General features: G+C 40.2%; 1 protein-coding gene across 2 annotated transcripts in view; it reads right to left on the bottom strand.

The window, feature by feature from the left end:
- The window catches only part of LOC130215510 (metabotropic glutamate receptor 7), a 288,980-nt gene that overhangs the window by 197,505 nt on the left and 76,475 nt on the right, over positions 1–15,000 (bottom strand). For both annotated transcript variants that reach the window (XM_056447333.1, XM_056447332.1), the window contains exon 2: positions 2,597–2,813. In XM_056447333.1, the coding sequence (XP_056303308.1) occupies positions 2,597–2,813 (217 nt within the window). The remainder of the gene's footprint in view (positions 1–2,596; positions 2,814–15,000) is intronic.

Genomic DNA, 15,000 nt, shown 5'->3' with positions numbered 1-15,000 from the left:
ATAACCGTCAACATGTCAAACTCCAACAGTACAAATTTTAGACTCCAGATGTTAAAATATCAAACTCCAAAACTGGCAAAACTCCAACTGTCAAAAATTTAGACTCTTTTTTGACAACTGTCAAAATGTAAAAAAAAAAAACACACACATCAAAAACCGTATGTATTATTTTACTGTCTAGCATCTAGCATCTCTGACAAAAAAGTCAAGCTTTTATTGTCAAAAATGTCTGCTTTAGATGTCAAACATCACATTCAAACCTCAGCAGTCAATAAGATAACTTGTCCAGAAAACTTTATTATTTAAAGAAAAAATATGTCAAACTTTTATAAATACTTGAAACTTTCAGACATGTTTTTCTTAAGCCAACATCAAAGTTTGTTTACAACTTTTTTGTAAAAAATAAATAAATAATAATATTAAGATGAATAATAATAATAAGAATAATAGTGAAGTCAGCAAAACTACTTCAATGATGACTAAACAGGCAAACAAAGAAGAAGTAAAAAAATAAAATAAACTGAGAAAATGGCCAATTAACAGAATTAGCTGAGTCTTAAAAGTCTTTGAGGTCATGCGAATTTGCAGACAATCCATATGCAAGATAGTACAGCATATATACTGCTTCTCAAAGCTTTCTGTACGACATTTCTTAATTTGTATTTATTGATTGATCTGTTTTTCCCATTCACATCTGCCACAAGAAAACAGGTTATAACATGCACTACAAAAGAGATATAGTAATCTCTTAAATGTCTTGCCATAAAGTAACTGAAGCCCTCTCCTGCCAAACAGAAAAGCACAGTTGTTATGCCAACAAACTGGCCAACATCTCCGCAGAAAGCTTAAGCATGTCTTTCACTCAAGCACTCGGGGCACATTACCCTCAAAATCATGTTAAGTTTAAAATAATTACATGACACACTTAGCCAAAACATTGAGTGCTTAATCTCCTCTCCCTGTCCCAAAGTCAACAAGAACTGGCATTTGCAATCCAATTTACTTCCATCATGCAAGTTTTGCCAGTATTAAATGTGATACTGAAATAAATAATCAATTAAGCTGGGAAATTGAATCCATTTACAATTGACAAGATCATGAAAAGTAGGTGTTACACATTGTACTAAAGTAAAGGAAAGCAGTTGGAGGAGAGGTTTAACAAGTCCAAAAATAAATTTCATAACATGGACTGATATTTTTTCTTTAATACAACATGTGCAGGTTTTATAAATGCAATGATTTGACATTTAATATCTCATTTTAGAGAAGATAAGCAAGATAAAATCCCAGGACTGATCACTTCACACACTGCGAGAAAAGATCTGATGTTGCTAGAGGCCATGGTCTTTAGCCTCCTTGGTAGAGCACCCGACTCCCATGCGGAAGGTGGCCGATTCGATACCAGCTCAGAGCGGGTTGGGTGGCGTAGGACCGGCGGGGTTACACAAAGTTTATTGATGGATGATATTCTAGTTTAGAAAACTTTTGTAAACCAAAAAATATATATAGTATTACAAGGGTCTTACAAACCCAGGACACACCAAGCCTTTGACATTGGGTAACGGCAGGTCATCGTAGGTTTCTGTTGGGCTAGTTTGGCTCTCATCAGACTCATGTCTTTGGGAGTGTGCCCGATTCAGCATGTAGAATAGGTAGCACCGTCAGCAAGATAATGCTTTGCTTGGCTATGGTTCAGATAGCAAATGATAGCAAGAAGTCAAAAACTGAAAAACTGAAACCAAACAATCAACCCAAGTCCAACGCAAGGAATCTGTCTTGTATGTCATTGCATTTCTTAAATATTTGCAAATGATATGGATTATCAGCTTATGAGACTGAATGAATAAGTGAATACCTCTGCGGTGAGCATCAAAGTACTGTAAAAAATAATATACAAATGCTGTTTTGTTCACGATTTTCACATATATTCTAGTATCAGTCAGCTGTTGACTGTTTGACGTTCATGTGCAGCTTTTTGGCCCACATGTGACCCGACACACAGACAGTGTTCATTGCTGCTGGTTCTTTTGATGACATCTTGGTGTATCTCTGGCTTAAAACTTCTCACTTATTTCCTAAGGAATGTAAAAACAATCAGGACATTGGGCTCTATTAAGCAACTCCAATTACTTTTTTACATCAGGTTATACCTTAGCATCTAATTTGTGCCCTAAAAGGTACAAGTCAAGTTCCAGTAATTGGCTTCACTCGCTAATGAGGCAGACGTTTGGAGTTAATCTTCGTTCCTCAGGGCACACCACGCATTGTTTTGCAAAGGAGATTTGTTAGAAGCATCTCAATACCACACAGTTGCCAGCAATGACAGACTCTTTTCTTCTCAAAGATTACATTTTGTAGGGGAAAACACTGCAAGGTTCTCACTGTTGCTGTCTCAAGCAATCACCTTTGTATTGCTGAGATAAATGAGTAGCATAATCTAAACATTTCTCAAAGAATAAAGCGTGTTTTTAAACACATAATCCGTAAACACTGAAGAAATCTGAAGAAGCTTTCGTTTATTTACGCAAGGACTGCTGTGTGGTTTCAGGACTAGTTATCTTCAAAGAAAGGTTGCTTATTGTTTTGTCTGACTCACCGGCTCCTCTTGAAATCTGCATGAAGGCCTCGACTCCTTTCTCGCCATAGCTTCCCTCCGAGGCCACCGTAGATACGTAGTTCCACCCCATCGACTTGACTATCTCCACCATTGCTTGTGCCTGGAAGGAGTCAGGAGGTACGACGCGAGAGAAGAAATCGTACCGACGGTCATCGCTCAGCTCTGGAGCGGTGGAGGCGTAGCTGATCTGCGGAATCTGAAAGCAGACCAAAAAGAAAGTGGTCAGATTCACCGTTGGACAACTGAGCTGCCTCAATTTTTATTTCTGTCAGCCCCTATAATGGAAAATGATAGAGTGTTCTTCGCCATGATTCTGTATTGAATGTCAATTACTCAAACTTTCATGGGGAATTGTATCTGCCATCTCTTTTTGACGTGGCCGTAATATAAATGCTGGTCCGCGGTGGGTTCATGCAATGAAACTTATATTAAATTGAAATTGAGACAAGGCTGAGCTGACGTCGAGTCTCTCTCTCTCTCTAGTGACATAAGTGATTCTTCCTAAAAGGAGGCTGTTACTGAAATAGTTAATTTTATAGAATATACTGTAATGTATTTTAAGCAATATCATGCAAGCATAATCCTGCGTAACTATATTGTAAAGCAAAAAGACCAATCCGCTGCAGCTTGGCATGTGCATAATAAAATGTTGGTCTTTGGCAGATATCAGAAATAAACAGAAAGAGACTTTCACATCACCCGCCAGCTGTCGGCGCAGACTGCGGCGGCACATTTATCATCTTGGACAAGCTGCATAATATACTCGTTGTTTTTTGAGTTATGTAATGAAACAACGAGTGCTGCATTTCAGTCGTTCACCTCAGAAGAGGTCATACTGCGAATATACACAAACACTAAAACGGTCGCTTAACACCGTTTAGCATAAAATCCCACCGATTCAGTTCCCTGATGTACAGTCAAGGGTGACTTCAACTCTGAAACTTGATGATTCAACCTCTCGAAATGATGAACTATCTCCTGGAACAAAGCTTGTTATGAAGTTATGAGAATGTCCTTGGCTGAGGCAATCGGGCCCCAGATGATCATCAATGGCAGCCAACAATGTTCAGGCTATTTTCCAGTGTGTTCAATAATCACTTGCCTTGAGTCACATTTCTGTATTAAGGGGGAACTGAATATGTAAATGTCCTCACACAATTTCAAGAAAGCTAATCTGCAAATAGTCCTCACAACCAAAGCTCAGGCATGTTTTCTATTTTCCGACAGAAGCTTTGTCACGTCTTCTGCGTTAGAAGTCTCACACTCAAACTCTGAGCAATTCCCAGTTATATTTTTGAGGCATGTGAAAGCACGCTTCGTGCCTAGGCTTCATGTGACATTATTCACTGTTTACTCGGTAAACACAGTAAAATAACCTTGCAATAACCCTCAAAAGGCTAGTGAATGAAAAGAAAACCTTTTGAATGCTTCAAGAGGGAAAAACACACCGACCGATTTTCAAAAGGCGTTCCCACCTGCTACTGGGGGATGAATTGAGAATGTAGACGGCCCATGAATAATCATTACTAGCCATGAAACTGGATTTTTAAAAGAGGGGCTTTGCAAATATTCAGGGAAGAATGATAAGCTAGCTCTTAGTACATACAAACACATTCCTAAAGGTCAATGCTTCAGTAGGCGTCTAAGAAATTCAACATATCTTTTGAAAAGTTCAAAATGAGTTTGACTCAACTGGCGCTCAGGGTTTTCTTTGCAATTATCTGCATGCTTTTTCCTCCATTTGACACAGGTCTGGGATTACTTGATCTCTGACCAAATCAGGCCAGACGCATTCTTCTCACAGTTAATTCCCTCCTCTGAAGAGAGCCTCCTGCAAACTTTAGCTAAATGCCGCTTTTTTTCAATTAGCCTTTTGATCTTGCTTGATTTAACGGTGAGCTAAGCTTTTCCGTTAAATCATTTGGTTGGAAAATATATAAGGGACCGAATATTTGGAGGCGGATATGGAGAGAAAAATCTATGAACTTAGCAGTAAGGTAAAAGAATAACACTAACAATCATGTTGCAGTGAAAATGGAAGCAGCCGTTGATTATTGTGCTGAATTTAACAATGGTTTGTCCTAAAACTCTTTTGCGAGCTGTCACTTTTTTTGGTTTTTGCTAATTCTTTCTCTTGGCACACAACTCCTCTGGCTCTCACAGCGTGAATGCAATTTTTGGAAATCTCAGAAACTTTTGGAAGGAAAAGGCAGAACAAAGCATATTTATGGATTTCTTTTTAAACTTTAATTATGTTATTGCAAAGAAGAAAAAATGAGAAAAAAGTAGGATAATGGGAAAGATGAGGGAGAAATGTGAGCTGAAAATGTCTTGAGGTTGGTTCACTCTATTCTTGTTTATAGCTTGTATCAAAGATAAACAGAATCTGTCATGTTTGCTCAAATACTACCCAGTCTGAAATGCTAAAACAGTCTCTACTATTGTCTTAACTTCTCTTAAAATGTCTTAATATCACTGAAACAGAAACTTTTTTTGGAAGCAGGCCCTCTTTACAAGTCCCCGAGAGTTTTATCACTGTAGTACATCTCATATGATTCAATGATTTATGCTAAGCTAAGCTAAGTGCTCTCATCAGATCTGCAGATCAATTGAATGGATTAAAAAAAGGTAAAACTCAACAGTTTCAGAGGTCACCACAGCGGAATGAACTATTCCAGCATATGTTTTGCGCAGTGGATGTGTCTTACAACCTTCCAGCCACAATCCAGTATCGGGAAACACCCATAAACACTCATTTACACACACACACTCATACACTACGGACAATTTAGTATAATCAATTCACCTACAGCTCATGTGTTTGGACTGTGGGGGAAACCGGAGCACCCAGAAGGAACCCACACGACCATGGGGAGAACATGCAAACTCCACACAGAAATGTCAAATGGTCTAGCTGGGATTCAGACCAGCAACCTTTTTGCTGTGAGGTGACAGTGCTAACCACTGAGCCACCATGCCGCCCCAGGGGGCCTTCAGTACAATTAAAAACAATAAGAGTGGAGTGTTCATTTAATACAAGTTTGTCTTGTCACAATTCCACATAAAGAAATACAAAACGCCACAGGAAAAGTGGAGATGTACTAACAAAAAGACAAAGGGAAGCTTACTTAAACCTGCATTGACTTCTCAGCAATGCAGAATCACCTTCTCTTCATGAAATCAATGAGCAAGCTTTCACAAACACCTTCTAAACTGTATTTTTCCTAAAGGTAATGATAAAATCCACAGCTTTCAGCTCCCCCCAGAGTTGTTGCTCGAGCTATTAATAAAGTTTTGCAGTTAAAAAAAGTATGAGTCATTCTGAAACAAGTGTAAATAGGTACCACAGTGTATTTGTTTGTATTACAAGATATTTTTGCAGCATCACCAGCTGAAGCAATTACAGGTTGCCTCTTTCAACTCAAGTCAAGTTCCCGAAGCAATAACTCGTCATTTAAACCTTTCCAAGACAGTTTCCTCCGCCTGCAGCAAGCCTTGACTATTTGCTCCTTGAGGAGTCAGAGGAAACAGATCTTATAGCCCCAAAACACGGGATAACACAGATCGGCTAGAGGTGAGGCCTAGAGCCTTCAAAAGCAACCCCCCACCCCCTCCTCTTTGCTCCATCGTTCTTTCAGTCCTGTCTTTCACACTCACTCACAGACACACAAATAATATCAAGGCCCTGCATCGTAGCCGTAGCCCTTGTAAGCTGTCAACTGTGTATTTATGTGTCTGTGTGGATGACAGGAAGGGCCGTGATGAACATTGTTCGGCTTAGGGATGGCGCCCCATTATCGGACTCCATTATCTTGTCTATCAGGGTGACTGATCTGAAGGTGGTGGCTACTGTGTCCCCAGAATCCAGGGGCCTGTCTTGTATCAAGTCAGGAGGTGTAAGAATAAGGCGTCCTGTTGGACCATCCGTCAGGTGAAGGCGCCTTTTATTCAGCCACACAAACACAGCCCAATGAACTTAGAGGCTTATTGTGGCCTTCTCGTTCTGAGGTGATTACTGGTGCCATGATAAATATGGGGGCAGCCATGCCCTAATAGTTAGAGAGTTGGAATTGTGATGCAAAGATCGCAGGTTTGAGTCCCTGCAGATTGTAGGTGGGGGCGCTGAATTAACCAGCAATCTCTTCCACCCTCAATACCATGGCTGAGGTGAGCAAGTCAGGGCGTACTCACACTAGGTACAGTTGCCTTGAACCGTACCGAAGCACACTTGTCACCCTCCCCTGTCCCTCGACGGCCTGCACTCATATTACATGTTTTACCTCCCACAACGGAGCATGCTTACATCATCGATGATGCGACTGTTCAGTTTAACAGAAAGAGAAGGGGTCTCGCTCAGCACGGTGGATATTGCCTTATTTATATCGCTTTGTATTATTTCTAGTCATTTTGGATGCAGTTACATGCAGTCAAATATTTTGCCGAACAGATCCACCATTTTTGATGCTCATAAATTATCATAAAAGTCCTCATGCAGCATCTATTAGGAGGTTTGCTGAAGGTGCAGCTGACATGCAGCGAGGGGTTTGCAACTTTAATAGACTATGACAGTTTGTGTTCATTAAAAAGTAAGAATGATTAATAAATCCATTTGAAATGGCCCCTTAAATGTGACGTCGCGTCTTCAGTTTCAGGCTCAGGTACGCTTTGGCACACCTCTTCTAACTGGTCAGTGCCGGCCTACTGAACCGTGCCTGGGCCTGATTTGAAGAACTCACACTTGTCAAATGAACCGGGAAATGCACCCGAGCATGGTTTGGATAGCATAGCGTGAGTGCACCCTCAGTGAACCCCCAACTGCCCCCTGGGCAACCCACTGTGTGTTCAGTGTGTTCCCAGTATGTGTTTATGGGTGTGAGTTGCTTTAGACAAAAGCATCTGATTAACACCTAAAGTAAAACTTAAATGACAAAAATTGGCATCAAAAGTGGGATTGCAAGTGTGATGATCCAGAAATGGGTATGTTCAAAACTGCACTATTTTTCTCTACGTGGTTTTGCACTTTGTCCACATGAAAACTCAGTGTCAGGTGACTGAAACCAATAGCTTACTGAAAACTCTGGCCAGAGGGAAGATTTTCTAAAACGCCGAGTAGAGTGTTCAAGTGGACGCTAAAACCGGAGTTTTTGCCCCATGACATCAGCGTGTGCTGTTTTCTTCTTTCTGATTGGCCAACACAGCTGACTTCACACCAAATGTGGCACATGCAAAAGTACACATTTGTCGTAAATGCAAACGCATAACATATTTTGTGTCGTTTGTCCGCGGGACAGTAATCTGCCTCTGTTCTTATAATTGCATTGATTTGTATGCAATTTACTCATGCAAATAATTAATTCCCAGTTTGGTGTGAACTCTTGATGTGAAGCATCATTATCACCCCCTGTTGGTTTGGCGTGCCCTTAACAAGCATTACAGTGCATTTTCATGTGGATGGAGATTATTTTCAAAACAAAAGCGGTGGAAACCCTGTTTATAAAAACGCCAATGTACGTGTGGACATGGCCTAAATCTGGGAGGGAGAGTTTGGTCCCTGTTCAGTGTGTGAGTCAGTAAGTCGATTTGGATGAAAGTGTTCGCTAACTGCTCAAATGTAAAATGGAAATGAAAAAAAATATGCACCTAAAGCAAGATTGCACTTGTGATGATCCAGTAACTTTAGGATTAAGAGTTTGGTCTGTCTCCCAAACTTTTACTCTTATTCAATGCATTCCAAAGCAGTCTTTCATTTTGCAAAACCCATTTTCAAGACATTCAAGTCATCATATCGAAATACGTTCATACCATCTTGCGCCTCACATTGTACTTACGGTGTGATTCTCCATTTTGAATTATGATCAAACCACTCTGAAGTTACATGGTCCATAAATATGGGAGCTGTGCTGTCTATATTTGAAGAACCATATTGAGGGGAGCGTCTTCAAATAAATATCTGAACCAAGCCAACAGTAGCCAAGCAGCATCTCTCTTCATTTATTTGGTTTTGCTAACATTATTATCTATAGCTTCCTTGCGAGCTTGTAAACACTTCTCCGGGGCTGTCACACATCCAGCCACACTTCCTCATAAGTCAACATTTGGTGAGCAAAAACAACCTGAAGGGTTTTTGTCACCTGCCAGTGCTTAATGTGGTCATGACCCTGGAGTCCTCTGTCTGAGCCAAAGACTGATGAGTTTCATGATAATAGATCCGCCTTATGACCACTAGGGGTCATTTTTTGCATCCACTCGAAAGGTCAGGTGTGTTGACAGCGCTCATAAAAGGAAATAGACGAGGTATTTGACAATGGGCTGACCCGGCATTGATCAGAGTTGGAGTGCCTCTACCTGAGTGAAATGGAGAATCGCTGCAGACTAAGGCTAGAGCGTTAGACGTGTGACATGGGGGATGACATTTCCAGTGACATTTTCTCTACCTCTATTCTCCACCCAACACGGTGACATTAACTTTTATGGTGGTAGAGAACTTACAAAAGTAGCACCATTAGAAGGGAATTTGTGACTGGATAGAGCGAGAAAGAGATTTGAGGCTTTTTATGTTTAACACAATAGATCTAGTTTGACAAATGTTGATGCAGCACATTTCCTTTTCACAACAAAATGGGGCAACAAGCTCCTAAAAATAATTTTTATGGAGATTTTTTGTTACACATCAGGATGCTATATGTTGCATTCAGAGGTATTGTATGTGTCTTTTTCTCCCAGCCCTGTGCATTCTCTCTCTTTTTTTCCCTTTCATTTCAGAGAAGGCTTCGCCCCAATTGTGCACCCATTGTGCTCTGGGATTGAACGAAATGACTCGAAAAAAGTTTCGTTTATTAAAGCTCCGAGTCAAAGGTCCGAGTTTTTTTTATTGTTGAGCTATAAATAATGTAAATATTGTAAATACTGATGGTGATCTCACCTTTTTTTGTAAATCTTAGCTCTTGATTTATTTATACACAGGGAGCTAGTGAGGAATTGTATTCTTTTTTCTGATATTCTGACCCAAGCAGTGGGGTGACCTCTCTTTTGCAGTGCCATTTTTAAAGCCAAGCTTAAGACCCGCTTGTTTAAATTGGCTTTTAATGCATAGCCCTGACACTTCGCTATGTTTTAATGTTTGTTAGATTTTATTGATATTATTTGAATTGTTTTGCATCGTCTCCTTTTTCTGTTGTGTTGTATAATTTGGTTTCACTTGTGTAAATCACTTTGGTCAACCTTGGTTGTAGTAAAGTGCTATGTAAATAAAGGTTGACTGATTGATTGATTGATTGATTGATTGATTGATTGATTGATTTTGTTCAAATAATCTAATTTCAAACTTTATTTAGTGGTAATTGTTGTCATTTAATGATTTTTTGTTGTTGATGTTGTTGGTACACTCCAAGGTAAGACGTCCATTGTTTTAGATGGAATAATAAACAGAACTAATGTCCATGGCTTCCTGAAAACTTCTATTGTTTTTTATTTTTTATTATTTATTTATGCTATTTCCTTGACCCCCCAGACAAGGATCATAACGAAGTAACACTTCAAAAATTTAGTTTTTAATAAGACCACAGAGAATGCCAACAGTGTCACTTCACATGTTTTCACGTCTTTTCAAAAGATGCCCTGGTCTCCGCAGCCAATCCCAGGACACGTGAGGTGCGTAGTTTGGGTGGAACCTCCAGTGAAAAGAAAGAGAAAGTGCAAGAGAGAGAGAGAGACACACACACACACGGTAAAATAAACAGACCAGAACTTAAGCCACAATTCACTGAAGAAATGAGCCTTAAGCCATAATTCACTTGGATGAACCAACGCAGCTTCACATAACCGAAGAACCCCAGAGTAAAACACCCGATTTTTTCAATATATGCGTGCACAAATGCAATCCAAGAGTTTATGGAGCTTTACAACATGACCAGAGAAATACTTTCATTCTATAGAAAGAGTACAACAGAAATCCTTCTTACTTTATATCCGCTGACAGCATGACATTCTGGTTGTAAGTGGTTTTGGAAATGAGTACATGGCTATTCCAGGTGAAATTCGTCCTACAACACACTGGGATTGATCGGCTTGATGGTGTTTGTTTATTCCACATGGCACGTTGTTAACCATCCCATTAACGATGAACTATCACCTGAAGTAATTGCCCTATCAACCACCCATTTCAGACATTCGCACAAAGAATCTGCCACTGCCAGCTGGGTTTTGACCCACTAGGTTCCATTAAGAGTCAGGATTACCTGCGTACACCTGAACTTTAAACCGCAAGGCTCTGTGATCCCAATCAACCCTTGACTCTTAATTAAAAGAGCTAGATAAATCAGGCTTGGGACTGAGAGAGACGAACACAGGCATTGACCGCAGCTGTGCCTCGTGACTCAAGGCTCTGACAAATGTCTCCGTCAACAAATCTAGGATTTAAAAAAAAGGAAAACCAATGTAAGTAGCATGCCACATGCTGGCATCTCTAATGTTCTAATCCATGACACAAAGACCCCGAATGAGTCAAATCAAATTAATATGCAGCGAGTGGCGTTGATGTGAAGTTCATTTGCCTGGTTCTTAGCGGCGGCGGATTTTAATCAGTCTGACCCGCTGCATGAAGGTGCAGCAAATCACTGATTTCATTACAAGTGCCTATTCCTGCACGCCTGCCGCTGATTGTCGCCGGAAAGAATAGCAGCACGGTTTCAATTCCTCGACACGTTTTATACAGCAAGGACAAAGGCGCATGACATTCCCTGGGGTGAAGTAGAGGGTAGCAAAACATCATAATGTCAATAACCGCTACAGTGCAAATAATTTAGCTTAAGAAAGCACGGGCATTCAGTCTGCGCTCTGAAAGGCCTAAAGAATTCTCTTCCTTCTTTTGTTAATGTTAACGTTGTTGCATTAACTCTCTTAGAGGAAGTTAATCCTGCCAAGCTGCACTCGAATGGCATAATACATCACATGCGAGTGTACCGTCACCGATTAGATTACTCCCGCTTAATCAGGTGGCTTCTAATTTGTCTCTGGGAAACCGGTGAAGAGATCTGCAAGTATATTTGGTCATTGTTTAACCACATCCTAACGCCTAATCCTTTGTCTCGCCAGCTGAATGACTAAAAGAGTCTCTCACCCCCTACATCTTGTAATAAAAAGCCCGTTGTGCATCTGTATATCGAATGGTGCCGCAGGGGAGAAAAGCTTAACAATTAGGTCAACAAGAAAGGTATGTATCTTTCCCTAATTAAAAGCTGCGCGATGCAATAAGCTATAACAATGCTTTGTAATTCCGTCAAGTAAGCAAGTGCTGTATGATGTGTTAGCTGTTTTGCAAACTTCTGCACAACTTAGCCAGACATGACCTTCTCTCCTAAAAAAAGACACTCTCTAAAGACATCAGTCAGCAAATCTGGATGCTTAAAATGATTGACATCTCAAAGTCTTCTGATTGGCTGAACAACAGAGCGTAGAGAACAGATTTATTTTTGCTGCGCACAGTGCTTGGGATTGTCTCTAAGATGGCTTTTGGTTCTCAAAACAACATTTTCATTTGTGCAGGGTTTTTTTGCCATCATATAGTATTTTGTTTAACCCTTTTCCCAACCAATCAAGTCATTAGAACCTGACATATGAATAGTTTAGACATTTACACTTCCTGACAAAAGTCTTGTTGTCAATCCCAGTTGTAAGAGCAACACAAAATAACTTGACTTCTAGTTGATCATTTGGAAAAGTGTCAGAAGGTGGATTTCTCTGCTGAATCATCTGTTGAACTGCATCTCAATCATCACAATACTGCAGAAGACCTACTGGAACCAGCATGGACCAAGATTCTCTCCGAAATCAGTCAAGTTTGGTGAAGTAAAAATCATGGTTTGGGGTTAAATTCAGTATGGGGTATAAAGTACATCAAGACATTTGTGCTGCCCATTACATAACAAACCACAGGAGAGGGCAAATTCTCCAGCAGGATAGCGCTCCTTCTCATACTTCAGCCTCCACATCAAAGCTCCTGAAAGCAAAGAAGATCAAGGTGCTCCAGGATTGGCCAGCCCAGTCACCAGACATGACCATTATTGAGCACGTCTGGGGTAAGATGAAGGAGGAGGCGTTGAAGATGAACACAAAGACTCTTGATGAACTCTGGGAGTCCTGCAAGAAGGCTTTCTTCACCATTCCAGATGACTTTATTAATCAGTGATTTGAGTCATTGCAGAGATGTATGGATGCAGTCCTCCAAGCTCATGATGGAGTCAGACACAATATTCATTCTGTTTCCACTGCAGCATGACCACATATTCTATACTGGACATTACTGAAGGGTCAATGACCAGACTTTAGTCTGAGCAGATTTAGACCTTAGAGTCCTAATGAAATCATTAAAAATGATATAGCTTGATAGATATTATTAATGTAAATTGAAAACAGGGTTGGTGTTAATACAGAGCCCCGAGGGACCTGTTTATTATTAGTCAATGGCTCTGATAACCGTAGATCGAGCAATTGAATGTGATAACTGCTTCAAAATAAATCCTACACATGTTCTTTATCTGTGTAAGGACGGACTGGATACTCTCAAGCACAGCAGCATCCTTGCATATTGGGACAGCTGGATCACGAAAAGCCTCCAGTCAGACTAGCATACAAAACCTCAAACAACCGCTCACTCTGAAACATCAAAAGATTCACACTGCTAGAAACCAAAAGCACATAAACTGAGCAAACTCTAGAAACCATAACCTAATTCCACTGCTGAGCCTAAGACAAACACACTCGCGCCATACTGCATTATGAACAAATGTATTTCCCTCCAAAACATTGTTTATTAGCTAACGGCATTTGATTACGGCGAGCTGATTTTCACGGTATAGCCTGGTATTAATTATGGATTTACAGCTTTATTCAATTATGAAACCTAATTAGTCACAGTTCGTTGATGCTTCAGTAAACCTGAGATTACTTGGAAATTGTTTATGGAAGGCAATAAATCATCAAATTTGGCAAAATAACACTGAAATGAGATGCGTTTTTTTATTATTATTAATTTATTTATTATTCTTTGGTTATTCGTGTTAAAGTGTACAGTGTAAATATTTAAGTATTTGTGATCACAGCAATTAAAAGCATCTACGTGAAGTTTATTTCACCCAAGCTGCGGTCACACTTGACTTTTCCTCCCATAGACTTCCATTCATACGCACGCGAATGCGTCAGACCAGAAACGCAAGGTCATGCGTCAAGTTTCGCAGGTTGCTGCGGTGCAAAGTTCAAGCTTGGTGAACTCTGACCTGCGAAATCGCATCTCTTGACTGCGTGAGACCAATCGAGGACCAAAACGTGACGTCTCTGGGCAGAAATGTAAAACATGGAGCAATCGCTCGCTTTTTTAATGTCTAATTATCTTGTTTAATCCCGCCCCTTTTTGCAGCGCCGCACGACAGAATTTTGCACACACAAAGCCCAGTGTGACCGCAGCTTAATTTCAGAATCAGTATCAGAAAGAGCTTTATTGCCAGGTATGTTCACACATATGAGGAATTTGTTTTGGTGACAGAGCAAAGTGTGTGGTTAAATAAGTGTATATGTGTATAAAATTGTATAGCAGTAGTGATGTTGGTTCCACAATTATTATCATCAAGTGTTCATGAGATGGATTGCCTGAGGGAAGAAACTGTTTCTGTGTCGGGCTGTTCTGGTGCGCAGTGCTCTGTAGCGTCGACCAGAGGGTAACAGTTCAAAGAGGCGATGTGCTGGGTGTGAGGAGTCCAGAGTGATTTTGGCAGCCCTTCTGCTGGCTCTGGATAAGTACAGTTCTTGGGGAGTAGAAAGGGTTGTACCAGTGGTTCGCTCAGCAGTCTGAACTATTCGACGTAGTTTTTGAAGTCTAATTAGTAGTCAAATTATGATTGAACACGGCTGGTTCCGCATTAATTAATGCATGATTCACCAATCAGATGATTCCTAACTCACTATAAATAGCCAGGGTATCTTACTACAGTCATCTTCACCTTAAAGAACCCCCCCTTCATCCCCTACTCCTCCACCTTTGCTTTTATAGGGCCGCACGGTGGCCAGCGTTCACAATAAAATCTCAGGGCTTTTGTACTTCCATGGTAATACCTTTTATAGTTTAACATATGTTAATCCGTCCTGTTTAAACAAATAAATACCACATGTTTCTGTAATAAACCCTGGTTAATATTTCTGACACGGTTTTAGTTAATTAATTACCAGAACATATATTTATTTTTTATTTTGAATCAAAGTCATCATACACAAAACACCTGGGACTGGGACAGGTATCTGATGTTACAGCATATGATATATAAAGTATTTGACACAAAACCCATGAGATCAGGACAGGTATCTTAAGTTATAACAGAATTAATGTAATCTGA

This window comes from Danio aesculapii, chromosome 22 (assembly GCF_903798145.1).
Source record: "Danio aesculapii chromosome 22, fDanAes4.1, whole genome shotgun sequence".
Lineage (NCBI taxonomy): Eukaryota > Metazoa > Chordata > Actinopteri > Cypriniformes > Danionidae > Danio > Danio aesculapii.
This window is presented reverse-complemented; position numbering and strand designations above follow the sequence as displayed.